The sequence below is a fragment of the Brachypodium distachyon genome, chromosome 2 (genome assembly GCF_000005505.3).
Source record: "Brachypodium distachyon strain Bd21 chromosome 2, Brachypodium_distachyon_v3.0, whole genome shotgun sequence".
NCBI classification, from domain to species: Eukaryota; Viridiplantae; Streptophyta; class Magnoliopsida; order Poales; family Poaceae; genus Brachypodium; species Brachypodium distachyon.
Genome location: NC_016132.3, coordinates 24,625,388 through 24,644,881, shown reverse-complemented (window position 1 = coordinate 24,644,881; position 19,494 = coordinate 24,625,388). Strand labels below are relative to the sequence as shown.

The following is a 19,494-nucleotide window of genomic DNA, read 5'->3' as shown; positions in this document are numbered from 1 at the left end:
TGGCAACACACGGACATTATACTATTATAACTAATGACCAATGTCTTTCCGCCCCGCCGTAGGGTATTCAACATCCGAAGCACACTAATGCGAATATCAAAATCACATAAAACTTATTTTTAGATGTCACTGTTAGGACGATGATCTCCTCCCGAGTGGGCCCTTAGATCTACAGTGCCCTGATCGGGGGCGCCCAACCCAATATGGTTGGCGGCCCTTGTTACACTGCGCCATATAAAGAGGTGGGGGCCGGCGGCACGCAACACGAGGTTGGTCGCGGTGCCGCACACCCCACCGAAAACCCTCCCGATCTAGGTCGGCGCGGCAGTAACGGGAAGCCTTGCCAGCAGCTACGTCACCACCTCTTCCTCGCTGTCGCTCTCTCACCGTCGCCATGGCTGCCCCTTCGAGCTCTTCGCCGTCCCAGGGAGAAGGTATGCATTCCCTTTTCTCTCTGTCAGATGTATCACAATGGAGCTATCTACACCTAGATGAACGCTAGGATCTAACAGTCACATAAAACTTGGTCGACGTAAAACCTTCTTTCGTATGCCGTTATGCCCGATAAGCTCAAAATGCCCCATGTATGCAAATGTACGATGACTCACTCAACACATAGCTAAAAAAAAAAACGATGACTCAGCACACGTTCGCAACCACCCTCTCTTGTTCTCCGGTCCACGGTCCAAAACGCCAAAGACGTGCACTGCCCGGACGCAGCGGGATCCGAAGGCGGGGGCCACCTCCTTGTCAGCCGTCCGATCAACGGACACGTCGTCCGCATCCTACGGCCCCCGCGCCTCTCCCCACTCTCGGTGATCTTGTCGCCTACCCTCTCGCCCACATCCTTATATGGTGCCAGCGCATCGGGCCGTGGGGCTTTGGCTCTGACACATCGGAGCGGCGGGAGCGCGATGGCGGCGGCGGCGGGAGCGGGGAGGGCGAGGGGGGCGAGCCTCGCGGCGGCGGTGCGGGCCGTGGCGGCGACGGCGCGTCCGGCTTCGAGTGCCGCTGCGGCGGCGGGGATGAGCGTGGCGGCGCTGGTCGTGCAGGGGGAGGACACGCCATTCGGGTCACTGGGGTGGTGGGCGTACGCGGGCACCTCCTGCTTCCTGGTGCTCTTCGCCGGGATCATGTCGGGCCTCACACTCGGGCTCATGTCGCTCGGCCTCGTCGAACTGGAGATCCTCCAGCGCAGCGGCACCGACTCGGAGAAGGCTCAGGCTGGTCCGATCCGAAACCCTAACCTTTTCTATCCTTCCTCTCGGTGTGCTCGATCTGGTTCCAGTCTTAGAAGTGATGTTTATGAGGTAGTATTGTGCTATGTTACAATGGGGATTGAGAGTATCATTATTAAATCGTTTATTATTTTTCTGCTGTTTTAAGAATCGGACTTACTGCTTCTGTTTTGTTACGAATCCGAAGGATTTTGTGGTTCTGACCGTAGCTTTTCATGTGCTAAGTCATCTAAATTTTTTCGTTCATGATAATAAAAAAACTTTCCGTCGTCATGTTGCTAGAAATGTTGTGGAGTGGAAGCAGATCAAACAAAAAGGTATTCCTAGTAAGGAAGTGAGAAAAAGGCGTGTAGGTGGGATTTGACTTCTATCTGAGAAGGTATGGAATGATCAATGATACGTCAGTGGAGGGTGAATTAGAAGTATTATGCAACGAAAATGTCTGCTGGAGGTTCCTGCATCCGCCATGTTTGTTTCTGGGGGTGTCACCCAACTGTGGTTTTCGTCACGTAAAATGTACTCCCTCTGTCCCATATTAAGTGACTCAAATTTGTCTAAAAATGGACGTATCTATATACTAAAATAGGTCTAGATACATCATACATGTAATATTTCAGCACTCAATATGGGACGGAGGGAGTATTCTCTAACTTTTGGTGTTTTTGTTTATCCTTCTGAGATGCTGTGTCATAATCGGAAATGAGAGACTGAGAAATTCAGATCTTCATGTGTTAGGCTTAAGTGCTTATCAAGTCATACCGATTCAGTGTCACCTCTTTCAGCATGTCAATTTTAAATGTTTAATAATCATAAGCTGATGCTACTATTCGATTGAAGGTTTTGTTGTAGCTCGTGTTTCGGTTGCTTATGTGTTTTGCTTCCTGCAGCTACTATCCTTCCAGTTGTTCAAAAGCAGCACCAGCTTCTTGTCACCCTGCTACTGTGTAATGCAGTTGCCATGGAGGTATATAATTTTGTTGCAAGTTTTATCATTACCACACTGTATTGCACTGTACATCATTATATTGTATCTGAACACTTCATGAGTTAAAGAAACAGAGGTGTTAAGATAACTAGTTTTTACACTAACTTATACCCATGGATCCAATGACAGCACAGCATTGGAATCCACAAACCACTTTACTTGAACTGTTCTTTTTAAATTGCACAGCTGCAGCTTTATTTCTGCTTCGGCCTTCTGCGGAGTTATACGAGAAGATTGGCTATGCTTATTGCATCCAATATAAATTTACTTACGAAATTGACAGTGATAGTCTTTTTTCCTTTTGTGATGGAATTGATATGCTGCAATGTATTTTCATTGTATGGAAAGAGGATGGTATGAGATAAAACACCAGAAATTACAATATAAATATGGTAGATTGCTGAGGGGATTCATAAGTCATAGCTTATCGTCCCAACATCCTTACTTGTCCTGTACGTACATTGTTTTTTAACTGAGCAGAAAGGATCTCCTGCCTCTGTATTTGGAAGCTTTCTTGTGTGTTTCTTTCTCCCAGTGTACGTGACATGCACACACGTTACTTGTTTTGACCGTCTAAATTTCAGAATCGTACAGCCATTGGTAGATAGAAAATGCATTCTTCGCTCGTATCTTTTGCATAATGCTATGATTTAGCCAGTGACTCTATATTTGTGGGCTTTGCAGGCTCTTCCTATATTCCTTGACAGAATGTTTCATCCTGTTGTTGCTGTTGTCTTGTCAGTGACATTTGTTCTTGCTTTTGGAGAGGTACTGCATTCCAAAAGTTATTATTTCCTCTACAGTATTACCGATGGTCTGACTCATTTTCCTATTTCTGAAACCAGGTTATACCACAAGCAATCTGTACCAGGTATGGGTTGGCGGTGGGTGCTAACTTTGTATGGCTTGTACGAATCCTCATGATCATGTGCTATCCTATTGCATACCCTATTGGGAAGGTAAATCAGCGAATCCGCGTGACTGATTCAAGAGTTCATTGTTTCTCCTTTACAAAATCTATGGAACTTCTACAGTGGCATATACTTTGAACTCCCAAGAATTAGATTATTATAATGCTTGTGCTCCCAAGTCATCTCTGCTCAGTGTCGTGGTGCAATTGATCAAAGTGGTATTTTTGTTTACACAATCGTAATTGGGAAATTGTCTAGCTAATGTATAAATGTAAATATGTATCATTTCTTACCTTATATTTTAGTAAGTTCCAATCTGGCTTTCTGTATGCTCACCTAATAGTTTAATAGTCTTAAACAATTAGTTTTTAGTAGCTATTCACTATTATATGTTAAAAGCAGGGTTGCTAGATGTCTTGATAAAGAAAGAACAGTTAGAAAATATATTTTAGCTGTTATATTCAAATTTTAATTTATCTGACTGTTGCGTTGGTTATTGAAGTGGTTCAATTTGATGTTGTCCCAGCTTCTAGATTGCGCTCTTGGGCATAATGAATCAGCACTTTTTAGGCGAGCTCAATTGAAGGCTCTCGTTTCCATCCATAGCAAAGAGGTGACATGATCTTAGCATGTAATGTCTTAAGAGGTTCACACCTTCTATCATGATTGTCTTAGTAAAATGCTTTTGCCATGGCAGGCTGGTAAGGGTGGAGAGCTTACACATGATGAGACTACAATCATAAGTGGAGCTTTGGACTTGACTGAAAAGGTATACATCATGTTCTTAGTTTGCCTTTAATTTTGTTTATAATGCATAACTGTGACACGAATGCGAAATTCAAAAGAACGTGGTACGAAGTTAGACGTTGCTCGACTATTTTTTTTCTATATGTTAGTGACTCGCTGACCGCCTCCTTTTGCTTTCCAAAGAGAGCTATGATTATCTCGTCTCTTATGATCGACAATGGTTCCTTGTATGGGCCTTTGACCTATTTCATGCTTTATTATATTTCCCTTGCTACTTTTGTTTGGTTGTTCAAGGACCCCCAGCTTCACAGAATGTTGATTCATTGGAATTTTAATCTTTGTTGCAAGTCTTGAGCAATGAAGACGGTTCTTTTATGTGGTACTCCCTCGGTCCCTCCGTTCCTAAATTGTAAGAAGTCCTAGGTTTGTCCTAAGTCAAACTTTTTCAAGTTTGACCAAGTTTCTTGAAAAATCTACTTAGATCTACAATATCAAATAAATATGCTATGAAAATATATACAACGGACGATTTAATAAAACTAATTTGAAGTCCTAGATGTTAGTAGATTTTTCTATAAATTTGGTCAAACTTGATGAAGGTTGAATTAGGACAAACCTAGAACTTCTTATATTTAGGAAGGAGGAAGTATTTAGGAATTAGGACTAGGTTTCACAATCTTATTTCTAGGAAAATGCATCGGAAGTCCTACTAGTATATGAGGGGTGTAAAGTTAGTCATGATAATATGAAAATGCATATTTTTGTCCTAAAAATATACAATTGAGTCTGTCACTGCAGGTCCCATTCAAGCCCAATCAGTGTTAATTTGCCTGTGTGGCATGTTTTGATTGCTGCCTCGTAGGCTGAGGGTCCATGTAGGCCAACTGAAAGGCTGAGGGTGCACCACAGGCCATTGAGCCTAACCACAATGCAGCTTGCCATGCGGCCATGACCAGTATCTACCAACCCTTGCTCAGCTAATATGTAAATTTATGTCTTTTATTTAGTCTACATGGCCTTTAAGTTACGTGGCAGCGGTCAACCTGCCTTGTGTGCAAGTCAGTGCTGATTTGGCCCGGATGTGACCTGCGATGACTCATTTATATACTCCTGGGACCTAGTTATGCACTTTCGTACTATTAGGACTTACAACCTGGATATACTATTAGGACTTACAGTACATTTTAGTCTTTCCTTTATGTGAGGATCTTTGAAGAAAGTGAAGTGAATGGTTGTTCTTATTTCACAGAATAGTGCTGACAAAGAAACAGCTTGTTGCTTGATTAAACTAAGAACTAGAGAACGTGAATTGTTTTAATTTGAATAGGCAGATATCTCATTATTATTTATATGTGCAGACTGCTGAAGAAGCTATGACACCTATTGAATCAACTTTCTCATTAGATGTGGACTCCAAGTTGGATTGGTAAATCTACGGTTCCACCTAGTACATTATAATCCCACTTATGTCCTTTGCCTGCTATTGTTCATACTATGTTTATTTTACGGCACTTTTGTTATTGTTTGCTTCTTTCTTTGCATTCATTTTACTTATTGATTTTGTTGTGCCATTGTGTATACTAGCAAAGGGTATGTGCGTTGCTATAGAACTTTAGTGAGAGTGCGGTTTTATACAAGCTTTCAGATAAACAAGTTGTAAGAATTCTGGGAGGGATGATTAGGCAGACAAAAGACTGATGAGAACAACATAGTGTACTCCCACTTGGGTCATAGCAGCGTGTAAGTACTCAAAAGTATGAAACGATTAGTCCCATCTGCAAGGATGTGAGAAGGGATGGTGACGGACCACCGCCACCAATTGCCTTCTTTATAGCAGTAAAGATAATTCTTGCTTGGATTTGGTGCTGTGATTTGCTGATGGCATTTTGCTTATCAACTGCAATGAACAAAATTACTTTGAAACTTGTTAGATTCAGATTCTTTTAGCATTCACTTGTTCACCTCAAATTTTCCAATTAGAAGTTCTTGTTATCTGCTTGTGTCATTTCGTACTTCCCTTCTGTTGTTCCAAGGTTCAAGCTCATCCAATAACTCCTGAATCCTCATAGGAGTTTCTCTGTGTTTTTCTTTTTGTAGATCAAAACTTAAATGATGCAATCTTTTGCAGTTTGACCTTCATATAATAAATAATTAATCAAAATTTATAGTATGTCTAGAGCACTGTGTTATGAAATTGACATGCTTGCACATATTTTACCTGTAGCAATTTCTGTAAGACACAATGATGTGTAAACTTCCTGTTCACTCATATTTGCAGGGAAGCAATTGGTAAAATTCTTGCTCGGGGCCACAGCCGTGTGCCTGTGTACTCAGGAAACCCTAGAAATGTTATTGGGCTCCTATTGGTAGGTCCCTGAAGTATTATAGAGTGATTTATTTTGTATGTACTTCACTAACTCATAACCATTTTGATCTTCATTAGGTGAAAAGTCTTTTGACAGTTCGTGCTGAAACAGAGACACCAGTTAGTGCAGTTTCCATTAGAAGGATTCCAAGGTATACACCCTTTGCAGAGTAATTGCTCAAAACTACCACAATTGAGACAAACCATCAACGGAACCACTACCCTTACAACTTTTATCAAAAACCCACCATTCTTGTGGCAAGTTTTTTCAAATAACACTGACTGAACAGTTAATGTTTTAACATCAACCCTGACAGGTGAGCCCCATCATTTAGACTCGATGTTAAACGTTACTCCCTCCGTCCCATAATATGAGGCACGCACGCATCCCTATATCCTCAATTTGATTAATTAAATATGTATGTTTCTTAACAAAAAGTACATCATTAGATTCATTATCAAAAGAACTTTCTAATGATATGATTTTTTTATTAATTAATTTATATTTGGTTAGCTAAATTAACGACCTTGGGATGCGTGCGTGCCTCATATTATGGGACGGAGGGAGTAGCAATCAGCAGTCAGTTTTATCTGAAACAACTTGTCTCAAGAATGGTGGATTTTTTAAAAAAAGTTGCAGGAGTGGTGATTATATTGATGGTTTTGCCTCATTTTCTGTGGTTTTGTGCAATTTACTCCCCTTCATATTATGTACGGAGTACTTCATATATTTTTATTTAATATGTGATACAATTGTTCGAGCAGTTAAATCATAATCGTTCCAGTAGTTGAAGTATCTCCTGTGCTGTATCAATACTTGTAATCTGACAAACAATTTATCAATGTTTACCTTTTCAGGGTTCCGGCGGACATGCCTTTGTATGACATACTGAATGAGTTCCAGAAAGGGAGTAGTCATATGGCTGCTGTTGTGAAGGCTAAGCCCAAGACTGCACCACCTCCTGAACCAAACAGGGCAGCTGCTGGGGTAACACAGCTGACTACGCCCTTACTATCCAATGTTGAAGAAAGGGTGGAAAATGTGGTTGTGGACATTGAAGCACCACAGAGCAAGCAGGTTAATGGAAACAAACCCCACTCAATGCAGCAGAACGATAAGCTGTCAACTGCAGTAGCTCGATCATCAGAGGATATAGAGGAGGGTGAGGTCATTGGTATAATCACACTCGAAGACGTATTTGAAGAACTCTTGCAGGTAAGGAGGCTAATTTGTGTTTCTTTGGAAGGTAGCATTGTCTATTTCGTGTGCCGTGTAGAGTTCAGTATGCGGTTTATGAGCACAAAAACACAACTTGCATCGAGTATACTACATGTAGTTGCAAAAATTCTGCAGAAAACTTTGAAAAACTTGTGTGCAGAAACAATTTTGGCATGCATTGCTCTGCATCTCATCTGGACATTTGCTGTAAGCAGAACCTGGTACTGACCACTTAACCACCTACATATACTCAGATTGCCTCGGCTGTTTCATTGAATTAAGTCTTATTGAATTTGTAGAGGCTGTTTCTTATGAAAAGGTTCTAGCCTTGGCGTATTTATGCAGTTCATAATTTTAGTTCATATATCTTCTGAATTTCTCACCATTTTGAGTTTCTGTTTGGTAGGAAGAGATAGTGGATGAGACTGATGAATATGTTGATGTTCACAAGAGGTACATCTCTCATCCTTAGGGGTACTACTGGCTAGAAGTTGCATTGTTCAACTTCTGCTAAGTATATTATATGCAACCAAATGAATTATGCCTCTTGCAGAATCCGGGTAGCTGCTGCTGCCGCTGCATCATCAGTTGCAAGGGCTCCATCAGTTAGGAGATTAACTGCTCAAAAGGCCTCAGTAAGTTCCATTTCTGATACAGTTATACAAACATTTTAGTACGGTTTATGGAAGTGTTGGTGGTCCTCTCCTGTGTGGATCCTACACCAATAAATTTACAATGATACCAGATACATGATAAATTATCATTACGTATAAAAAATTCCATAGTGTATGGTCTTTTATGAAACAAAATATTTAATTGTATAATATGCACTTATCTCCATTTAAAACACCCTCGAAATTGGTCAAGGGAGTAAATTGGACATTAAATATCGTTTTAGGACGAAAGGTTCACTTTAGGCGAAGTTCAGGGTACAAAATTATAATTTTTCATTTGATTTAGGTGGTTTGAAATTTTGAGTTCATTTGCTTTTAGTCTTTTAGCTACCTTTGCGCAATACTGCTATCTTACAAAAGTAAATGTGATAATTGTAGCTTACAACAGCAGATGTGATAAATGTTCTATTGACATTGGACAATGTTAATGTTCTTTCATCCTTTAACCATATTATTTTGTATATTCTTTTCCTTGTCACTCCGAATTTTTGCGGAGAGTGATTTCATGCGTATTTATGATGTATGACTGGCATGTTCCATTATGAAACACTTGCCGCCAAAATCTGTATAAGTTTTACTCGAACTCATACTGTTGCAGGTATATCGCATTCTTCGCTCAATATACTGTTTCTAAGTCCTATCTTCACCAAGAATTTATAACAAAGTCTTGTTATAATAATTAATAATTGTTACTCCTATGGTTCATTAACATTTCTCTGTTTCAGTAAGTTTCTTACTGAAAGGCTGCAAGATGTAAACTCACTTTCCTTTCAGGGAGCACAAAGTAGGCAAGGACAGCCTACTGGAATTTTGAAGAAGCCTACTGAAGGTGATTCAAACCCGTCAAAACAGGTGAATCTTGTTGAACCTCTTCTGGAAAAGAGGTAATGTTGATATATCGCATAAATATAGCATGGAAGCATGTTGAGACAATTTTCTGTTCTAGCTCATATTCAGTGAGCAGTAAATATGGGTGAACTCAGTTGTAAATTTCATCAGGAGTAACTTGAACCTTGTCATGAACGTCACGTCAGTGACTCAGTGTTGAGTTCTTTTGGATGTTGATTATGGTAGTAGAGTTTAGTTGCTGTTCTTGCAACTTTTGTATCTGTTGATCGCTGAAACAGTAGCAACTACTGCTCCCTGTGTTTTAAAATATAAGTCATATAATTTTTGTTAACAGTCGAACTTTATAAAGTTTAGCCAAACTTATACTGTACTAAGAAGTCTCCTATCTTTGTCCTAAGTCAAACTTTCTGTTTTCATAGAAATGCATCAACATATAGAATATCAAATAAGTATATTATGAAAATATATATCACGATGGATTTAATAAAGCTAATTTAGATACATAGGTGTTGGTACATTTTTTTCCTAGTTTAAGAAGTTTGACTTAGGAAGAAGTTAGGACTTGTTAGATTTAGGAACGAAGATAGTATAGTACGTCCAACAATAAGGGGCGTATTAGCTTTCATTTGACCAATGCTTTGACCACAAATTACTCTATTAATATATAATTATATGACATAAATTCATATCCATTATATTCGTATTCAAGAATATTTGCTTATGGTCATGATTTTGATCACATTTGTCACATATTCATGAAGTAATTTGTGGTCAAAGGGTTGGTCAACCGAATCCTAATATGCTCATTATTGGTGGACGGAGGGAGTAATAAACAATGTAAAATATCTACAGTGCCAAATTAGAGCACTAGATTCAATTTGACATAAACTTTATAAAATTTAACGATCAACAAACATTGGTATGAGAGTGCTTACGTTTAGCAATCATAAACTTCAAACTAGTGCAAATGATGATGAACATTGGTATTGCAGGCTTCTGGAATGGCGGCCGATCGTTACATGTAGAGTAGTATCGGCCACACATAGTAAATGCTAACTAGAGGGTGTTGCGCGCGTTGTAACGACGATCCATATGGGCCGATCGATATGCAGGCATGCAGCATATTCCTAGATTACGTGCGGTCTACTCTTCGTCTACGTCTCATTTCTCTGCTAGCTAAAAAGCACCGTTACGTCTGTAACCCAGCTCTACATCTGATGAGTTGTATATACTCGACACCACATCTAATTAAAGAAAGAAGCACGGGAGGACTTGGCTGCCAAGGAACCTGAAGCTAAAACCTGTTTGTCCCCGACCTTGACTCGGTTCACGACATTGCGCATATACTTCATATATAGGCATCATCTAGAAACCGGGAACCCAGCAACCGATCGCAATAATGCATTGACGAACCCGGGCCCCAACTGTAAAGTTGACGCTTGCGGTGCCCGGCGTTGCGGGGTGGATCGACGCGACGGCCATGGTCCTGATGGCGTGCGGCCACTGCGGCCCGCTCCGGCGCATCAGGATGGAGGGCGAGTTCTTCTCCTGCGACTCGTGCGGCAAGGTCCTGGATCAGCGCCGGAGGCATGCAGTGCTGCAGGCTCAGCAGCGGCGGCGGCGGAGGTGGCGGTTGGGCTTGAGGAAGAAGAGGGACGAGCGCGCGGTGGCTGGTGGTGGAGGCGGCGGCATGGTCGGCGGGAGATCCGGAAGCGGAGCACCTGATGCCGAGTCTGACACAGGTGTTTGTTTCACCGTGGAATTGCCATAAGCTCATAATCACAACGTTATTATCTACTATTTCTCCGTCCCGTACTAAGTTCGCAACTTTATCTAATTCGTATGTATGTACAGACTAAGACATGTCTAGATACATGCATATTTAGACGAAATTGCGACGCTTAATATGTGATCGAGGGAGTATTAATTTGACGTTCTTCATTTTGTAAAGTACTCTAGAATTAACAGAACTCCCGTTGGTAGAGAATGAAACATAGACCTCGAAAATATACTCCCTCGGTTTCATAAAGATTGGCACGAGCTTTAGTTCAGATCCGTGCTAACCTTTATGAAACGGAAGGAGTACTAAGAATATGTTTATATGTAAATTTTTTGAGACTACTCTTTTCTCCACCAAATTTCAGAGTTAACCCTCTTTTGATGCGTAATTTCTTAGATGTTGTCTCTTAGTACACAATATGCTAACAGACCACCTTCCCAATGCATTTGTGTTTTGGTGTTGTATCCAAAACTCAAAGGTCCCGGACTCCCGTCCTTGATTCCCTCGACCAAACTAGCAAGTCAAAGAAGTGGAATCATTGCATAAGATAAAGATACCAAGGACGAGGCTTCCTCAAGTAATGACAAGATAAACAAGAAGAAAATGACCCGAAAACATTTTCAAATGATGTCGGCTCAAAGGGGGTCTTGTGAGGGTATAATAAAAACCATATATCGACTGGACCATGAATCCTAGGTGTCGAAAATCAAGACAATACAAGTCGCCAACGAGGGTCTGAAATGACACAAAAAAAGGGGCTAAATTGCAAGAGAAAGGATCCAACCTTAGAAGTTATATTACTGGGAGAGCCTCCAAGTAATTTGATAAAGGAATCTCTCATTTTGCCCTCCTACTAAAAGAAATACATAGTCTTTTGTCACGGACCTTAAGCCTATAAATACCCCCTTCATGGGTTTGTGACTCACTTCTTGTAACCCTGAAGGAAATCAAGGGGAGAGAGTAGGACGATCAAGGGGAGAGAGTAGGACTCCATTGAATTCTAGTCTGGACAGTCAAAAGACTCATTTAATCTAAGGTCGAGGGCCAAGCCTAGAACTCCTTCAAGCCCTGGCCTCGATGTCGGGAAAGACCCATTCAATACAGAGTCAATTGTCGGGACCTAGAAATACCAGAGGGGAAACTCTTGGCTACTAGACCCCCGTCGGTGAATCTCTTAACATAGGACTAGTCTCGTAGGTCGAACCTATCTAAAAACGCCGGTGTTAAGTGTACGACGATCCTGACATACACGACCAGTCACTCATGACTCATTTACGAGTCACACTCAACTTATGAAAGATTGATAACCCCTACTTTTGGTGTTCTTCTCATAAGAGAACACTGCCGATATTATTGAGGACGTATCATGTCAAAACCTTCATTCAGTGAAAACATGAAAACTCTCGACGCTAACCATTAGATCTCAAATGAACGAGCCAGATGAAATTAACCTCTAACCACTTGAACGTATTTTATGAAAAAACCCTTGGACCTCTAATCATGAGGTTTTTTCTACATAAAATGTGATATTAGAGGTTCCACCTTTAATTTGATCCGTTTAGGACCGATTTTGTTTCCTATGCAAGGGATATTTATGATTTGCGTTGTGGGGATCTGCATTGAGTTTACTTGTGAAGCGACCGCCCCCGTACATGGTTCGATCTCTGTGCTTATTTGTGCTAGTCCCTGGATCGACTCAGTAGCACACACAGTTTCAAGATGTAATACCAAGATACAAAGGTCAAAAGTACTTTATTACATCGTATCATCCAGAATTAATTATACTTACAAACTTGCATGACCCCTTGGGCCAGAATAACCAAATATTGTTTCAAAACCATAAAACATTGTATCATAAAACTGCAGCGGAAAGGTAGAGCAAATGGGCCTCAACTACTCCCAGAGGAGAGAGCATGTTGGAATGTAAGCACATGACCCAAAGAACATCGACGAACCTCACTCTTCGTCAGATTCACCTGCATTATTGATTGCAACCACTACGTGGTCAATACATTGAATGTATTGGCAAGTTCACCTGGAAGTTATAACAGATCCTACCAAGTATATGCAATTGAGGTACAGTGGGGTTCAGGCTTTATGGCGTGGTAGCAAAACATAGTTTATATTACTACAATTGAATGTTACATTACTGTTAACTAATGGACACCGGGTACAAACACCGATGCTCATATTAATCTAAGGACATCGAGTAGATACATCAATGCTCATAAACCCAAGTTCAAACCATTCATTTTATTTAAGAAATTGGAATGAGTGAGACCTTCCTTACAGCCCCCATATCTAGTTGCTCATGATTGTCCGTAATCGGGGACACGGCTAAGTACTTAGTTTGACACTCTCGACAGGTTGTACACATTCCCCACAAGAAATCGACGTGTTAATCCCTTGCTGTCCTCCGGGTGGAGTAGCAACGGCATCGACTTCAAGAATTTTCAGAACATATTCACCCAGACCACCTGAGGGACCCGCGCTCCCACCTACACAACTACCTCAGTACAATCCCTCGGATTTGGGTTCATATTTCTTACTCCATCCAGCCAGAGCCCATATTAGCTTGTGGTTGTACTGGAAGCTACTAAACAGGAAATTAGTCCAGTCTCTGATACCCCAGGTGGCATTTCACATTTGCGATGCAAGCGCTCCTCGAATCCACGGAAGAGACGTCCATGGACGATTCATCTCTGAATCCACGGAGACTCGACTCAGAGGGACCCATAGAAATGGACCTGACGTCGCATGACATCTCAAAATCTCAAAGTAGTCCACTCAGGATGGTTCATTAGGGTTGTTTTGCCAAGTTTCCAAAATCACTCCACATCATCATTTCACAGTGATTGTGATTCCCTCCCACGTTTACTAACATAGCATGGCTAAGCAATACTAATCACGATGGCTATTGGTGAAGGATTCATGGCAAAGGTAACCCTATAGCCAGTAGGTCAATCATAGCTAGCATAAGTACGAGTAATAGTCCTATCAGTGCATTTCTACAAACAACTCTAATGCATAAGTATTTTAAAAACAAACAGTAATAGGATATGATCAAATGAATTTGCCTTGGTAGCAGTTGGAGTTCAAACACTCGTCACAATCACAAGGTTCGCTCTCCGAGAAAACTATACTAACAAACAAACATACACATACATAAACACACAATTCACATCATGACAAAACAAGGTATGCTATGATGTGATGCATTATGTGACATGAATTGGTTTATTTTATTCGGGTGATCAACTGATCCAAAGCATTAGCAATTAAAACAAATGCATTAGGGTTTTAACAAAAGGCAAAAACAATTGATTAAAACCCTAAATTATAGTTTCATTGGCATCAGCCAAATAATTTAATTCAAAATATTTATTTCTCTGTTCCAATGGACAGAGGACAATAAAACAAATTTTTGGGCACTGGTTTCAATTAAAAAGGATTTCTAAATAATTAGTTATGAATTAAATGGCATAAAAGGCTTTTCTGTAAATTGACTATGATTCAAATATTCAAATTTAAATTTAAATAGTGCCAGAAGATTCTACAGGTCAAGAGCTTTCCAGAAAGGTAAAATTTGTCAAATTTGGCCGAAGGATTTAAAAGTTATAAGCATTTGAAGTTCTAGGGGCTTTTCTACAAAACTGCCATTTTAAATAATCCGGGAATAAAATTTACATTTTACCTTTTCTATTAAGGTGCCACGTGTCGGCTCCTCATTGGCACGTACCGGTTCGTTTAAAAACATAACCGAGATCTAATCTCGGCCGTAGATCTTGATCGGACGGGTGAGACGGCGACCGCTAGGGTTCCGGCGAGGGGCGGCGACGTCGTGAGCGGCGGCGCAGCGTGTTCCGGCGAGGCTGCGGGCTCGGGAAGCGGCGGGGACGACGCGGCTCGTCGAGGCGGAGACGGGGACGGGGTCGGCGCTCCTTGGGGACGCCGGCGTTGACGCCTAGGACCTTGGGATGCGGCGGCGACGGCGAGGTGCTCCGGTCGTCGTTGGCTGCGAGCTGCGGTCCACGAAAACGAAGAAGGCGCGCGTCAAAATGTGCGCAACGAGAAGTAGAAGAAGAGAGGGCAGAAGATGGGAGCACGGACCTCTCGGTTCACCGGCGACGACCAAGCGAAGGCGGCGGCGGCTCTACGGTTCCGGCGAGAAATTTCGTCGGCCCGGGGGCGCAATAGAGACGGCGAGAAGGGGGAAAAGAGAGGGGAGAGCGTGGGCTTTATACTGACGCGGGCGGGAGGCTTCGGGAAGGCCGGAATCAACGGGGAGCGGCGATGGCGCGCGGGCGTGATTGCCGACGCCTTCTTCGGGGACAAAGCGCCTAACAGGTGGGTCGACCTGTCAGCAACAGGCGCGAGCGCGGGCGCTGCTGGGCTGGCTGGGCGGGCTCGGGGGAATGGGCCGGTTCGGCCCAATTCGGCCGGGCCGGTCCGTTTCTCCCCTTTTATTTTTCTTTTAGCCTTTTCTCTTTTTCTTTTTCTGATTTCTTTGATATCTTTTTTTTTGTTTTGAGCTCCAAATTGATCCAAATAAATTTCAGAAAAATTGTAAAATCATGTTTTATCATGATTCAACTTTTGGGAGTAATTTCCCATCAAAATAAAATATATAAAATTACATTTGGCCTATAAATGCCTTTAGGGCTATATAACTATTTAAATAAAATAATTTTTCAACTCCAAATAAAATCTTAAAAATTATGGGATAGCTCATTTATGCAATAAACCCCATTTATAGATAAACCTTATTGGTTTTAAGAACCAAAGCTCAAATGGGTGAAACCCTAGGGTTTAAAATGAAATAAAATCTTTTTAAAGCCTTTTGAGATTCAAATTTGAATTCAAATATGCAATTGTGGCATGAGGCTCATGGATGCAATGCATATGAAAGGGTTTGAAATTTTGGAATGTTACAACTTCTGAGTTCAGCTGGAGTTCTGGATTTATTATTTTTTTGTAAGTCTAGAGATGGGGATTAGAGAATATGGTGCTTTTTTAGTTCGACAGGAGCACCACGCCCCAGTTCCATTCATGATGAAACCAGGCATACAACACAGTCATATTTAAGTCTTACAAAACAATAATTAATCGACAGAAAAGAGAAGATGGTGTTGAGCTGTTCGTGGTTGAATGCAGAAGAGATTCCTCCATGCAGCTAGGAAGGATAAGGAAGGAAATCTTGTTTATTTAATTTGTTATGGGTTCTACTTGTGAGGGAGATTTGGCACCATACATATTGAGGAGAAATGCCAAATTTAACACCATAGCCAAACAATGCCAGTTGGCAAATTTGCATTTTCGGCACAACGTGGCCCTTGGAAAAATATGCTACTCGCTACACGTTACACATGGTACACGTTACTCCTGGATCCTCGTGTAGTAGTATAGTACCCAAGCACGAACACGCCTGTGAAATTGAGGGCAAACATTATCCGGCCATATCCCCGCAGAGACCCGATTGCCGTACACGTAGGCCAGATCTGATCTGAACGCCTGCGTTCCAACCACACGCGCCGCGCATGGGAAGTTGCCCCTAAAGCTCCAAAGGCGTCCCAATCTTTGCCCCCAACGCTCCAAACTTTTCGTTTTCAGATCCCCATCCATGAGCCACGTACGTCAAGCAAAACAAGAAACACGGGGAGCGAACGAACGTGCTTAATCAGCAGCCCATCCGAACCCCGTCGCAGCGCCAAGCGGCACAGAAGCACCCCGGATGTGCTATCAAAAAGAAAAAACGAAAAAAAAAGCACCCGGCCTGACGTGTGTTGACAGTGAGCCGTCAGAACAGCCCTGACATGCTAACGGCGGTGCTTTGCTTTCTTCCCAGATCCCAACTCTGGGATTTGGTAGTTTGGTTTCACGGTTGACCTGATCGTAACTCCTTTGCACAGTGGACTCGATCGATACAGACGGGCTGACGGGCTGGAGCACATGAGTGTGAAGCTGTGCAGAACGATGATGCAGTCTAGAAAGGGACTGTATAATAACCACTCTCTTCCTTTGTCTAAATGGCTCGTTCCTGCTGGATCAGCACATTGATGCCCTCTTTTTATTTGATAGAGCGAGGTCAGTAATATTTACATCCTTTCTTAATTCGAGTGGTTAGTGATCGTGCGGCGAGCTCCATCCACTGCTGCTGACAATCTGAAGATCCCAAAAGATATCCAAAATCCAGCACGGAGTACCGCTATACAAAGGCAATTTAGCCAGACATCAGCAGCGAGCCAGCGACCAACCATCAACCATATCCCCTCGCCGCAGCAGGCAGCAGCCCAAGATGCCGCCGCCGCTTCTCCTCCTACTCCTCGTCCCGCTCGTCCACCTCCTCGCTCCGGCTCTCGCTGAAACCCCCGACCACTACGCCGTCCGCTACGCCCCGCCGGGCGCCGAGACCATTGCGGCTGCGGCTCAAGAGTACCTCGACCCGACCTACCCTCTCCCGGGCCCCCCGCCCGCCGCGAAGACGTGCACCGTGCCGGTGCTCTCCTACTCCTTCGCCAGCACCTACGGTGCCGCCCCGGCCAAGGCTGCCTACGCGCCCCCCGCCGGGTGCCCCGCGCCCTGGTCCCTCGTCGTGCTCTCCTTCTCCGCGGCCTGCGCCGGCGAGCAGTACGACCGCGTCGCCGCCGTCTGGCTCGACGGCGCCGAGCTCCTTCGCACCACCACCGCCGAGCCCACCCCGGACGGCGTCGCCTGGACCGTGCGCAAGGATGTCACCCGGTACTCCGCCCTCCTCCGCTCCCCGCCCGATGGCGTCCTGTCGGTCATGCTCGAGAACGTCGTCAACGACGAGTACACCGGCGTGTACAACGTCACTGTCTCCCTTGAGTTCCACGGCACTCCGGCTTACATCTCCGACACAACTTCACCCTCCTCCTCTGCTCGCGTTGACAGCCCCGACCCGGCGCCACCGACGCTGCCGGAGTCCTACTTCCAGGCGGCCGACCTTATCCTTCCGATCTCGGAGGCCACCAGCAATAGCGGCTACTGGTTCCGCATCCAGAACTCGTCCGACTCGCGCTCCAAGCTCGTGACCATTCCGTCGAACACCTACCGTGCGGTGCTCGAGGTGTTCGTGTCGCCCCACGCGAACGACGAGTTCTGGTACTCCAACCCGCCGGACCTCTACATCCAGGAGAACAACCTCACAACGCCGAGGGGCAACGCCGCGTACCGCGAGGTCGTGGCCAGCGTGGACCACCACTTCGCCGGCTCCTTCGTGCCGTTCCCCGTCATCTACACGGGCGGCATCAACCCGCTCTACTGGCAGCCCGTCTCCGCGCTCGGCGCCTTCGACCTGCCGACCTACGACATCGAGCTCACCCCGTTCCTGGGCCTCCTCGTCGACAGCAAGGCCCACGAGATCGGCCTCAGCGTGGTGGACGGCATCGCCGAGTGGCTCGTGGACGCCAACCTGCACCTCTGGCTGGACCCCAAGTCATCGGACGTGCAAGCGTCGCTGGGCCGTTACAAGACGCCGCGGCTGTCCATCACCCGCCGGTACGCGACGCAGCTGCTGGACGGGAGCTTCAGTATCCGCGCCAAGAGGAAGTCCGCCTTCAGCGGCTGGGTGAAATCCTCGCTCGGCAACCTGACGACCGAGGTGGAGACGGAGCTGGAGACGAGCAGCCTGGTCTGGTTCAGCAACGGCGGAAAGAACAAGACCGTGGAGCTGCGGGCGGAGCAGGAGACGGAGGTGGTGGTCCGGTCGGAGACGAGGAAGGTGATCGGGAAGATCGAGACCGAGGCCAAGTACCCTCTGTGGTTCTACATGGACACCGAGGACGGCGAGAACGGCACGTCCGTCGTCACGGGGAGCCTGTCCCACAGCCTGAACGTCGAGACGGAGGTGAAGTCAGGTAGCTTCGAGAACAAGGCGAAGCTCGCCGACGAGCAGAGCGCGGAGGGCTGGATGGTCGTCAAGGACCACGACGTGGTCAACGGGTCGGCGACGACGACCCAGATGTACCGGTACAGCGACGACCGGTGGAGCTACCAGCGGACGATCGACGCCGTGGACGGCGCGGTGCTGAGCGACAACGTGAGCGAGAGCTACCGCGTCCAGGTCCAGGACGCGGCCAACACTTTTTGCCTCTCTGGAAGGAGATGCGGGGATGGAACTGCGTCGGTGGCCGAGCGCTGGGTTGAGGTTGCTCCTATGTAACTAAACAGAGCCCGTGAAAAGCAGAGTTGTTCTTGGATTCCCACAAGGCTGCGCGATTGTCGGTTCCAATTTTTGTACGTACTTATCCACTTCATTATCTCAAGTGCGCTTTTGTTATTGTATACACCACTGTATGCTACAGTTCATGTGAAATTTATGTATCCATGCTTCTGTTGCCGGGATTATTCTGTTTTTAATTTTGAAATAAAGCGCGCAGGCAGTGTTAATAAAGCTGTTGCTGTGGCATCTTTGGGTGATCAGTTCGTAAGCTGTTTGTTGGTTGGTTGTTGTGCGTGTCTCTGGTAAGCTCTGCACACTCTTCTGATCCCTGGAAGCTGGGAATCCCTTGACCTGAGATCTCATTTGATACCGTGAGACCAGCTGATGACTAAATAAGAGTAAGGCCTCTTTGGATTCAAGGATCTATAACAATATATAAAATTGGAGTTGGTGGTGATGGTACGATCGCAGCTGTACGTTATTTCACCAAAATTACGAATTTGGCACCGCTGTCACCACTTTTAATCCTGAAATGTTTTTTTAT

General features: G+C 44.3%; 2 protein-coding genes across 2 annotated transcripts; both read left to right on the top strand.

The window, feature by feature from the left end:
* The first annotated feature begins 914 nt into the window (after positions 1 to 914).
* LOC100827374 (DUF21 domain-containing protein At4g14240) lies at positions 915 to 9,327 on the top strand. The gene is made up of 13 exons (XM_003568463.4): positions 915 to 1,227; positions 2,126 to 2,202; positions 2,908 to 2,991; positions 3,069 to 3,182; positions 3,661 to 3,747; positions 3,832 to 3,903; positions 5,240 to 5,307; positions 6,160 to 6,247; positions 6,325 to 6,398; positions 7,105 to 7,462; positions 7,872 to 7,918; positions 8,019 to 8,100; positions 8,914 to 9,327. The coding sequence occupies exons 1-13, from the start codon at positions 915 to 917 to the stop codon at positions 9,025 to 9,027; spliced, it is 1,578 nt and encodes a 525-aa protein (XP_003568511.1). The 3' UTR covers positions 9,028 to 9,327.
* Positions 9,328 to 16,798: 7,471 nt separating this feature from the next.
* LOC100827064 (peptide-N4-(N-acetyl-beta-glucosaminyl)asparagine amidase A) lies at positions 16,799 to 19,196 on the top strand. The gene has a single exon (XM_003568462.4). It carries the CDS (start codon positions 17,064 to 17,066, stop codon positions 18,948 to 18,950), a length of 1,887 nt encoding a protein of 628 aa, XP_003568510.1. The 5' UTR covers positions 16,799 to 17,063; the 3' UTR covers positions 18,951 to 19,196.
* Positions 19,197 to 19,494: the final 298 nt, after the last annotated feature.

Excerpts from the sequence above, each read along its gene's own strand:
- LOC100827374 (XM_003568463.4), top strand. The coding sequence starts at position 915 with ATGGCGGCGGCGGCGGGAGCGGGGAGGGCGAGGGGGGCGAGCCTCGCG. Across the intron at positions 3,904-5,239 it reads CTTTGGACTTGACTGAAAAG|ACTGCTGAAGAAGCTATGAC; the intron begins GTATACATCATG and ends TTATATGTGCAG. Across the intron at positions 8,101-8,913 it reads TAACTGCTCAAAAGGCCTCA|GGAGCACAAAGTAGGCAAGG; the intron begins GTAAGTTCCATT and ends CTTTCCTTTCAG.
- LOC100827064 (XM_003568462.4), top strand. The coding sequence starts at position 17,064 with ATGCCGCCGCCGCTTCTCCTCCTACTCCTCGTCCCGCTCGTCCACCTC.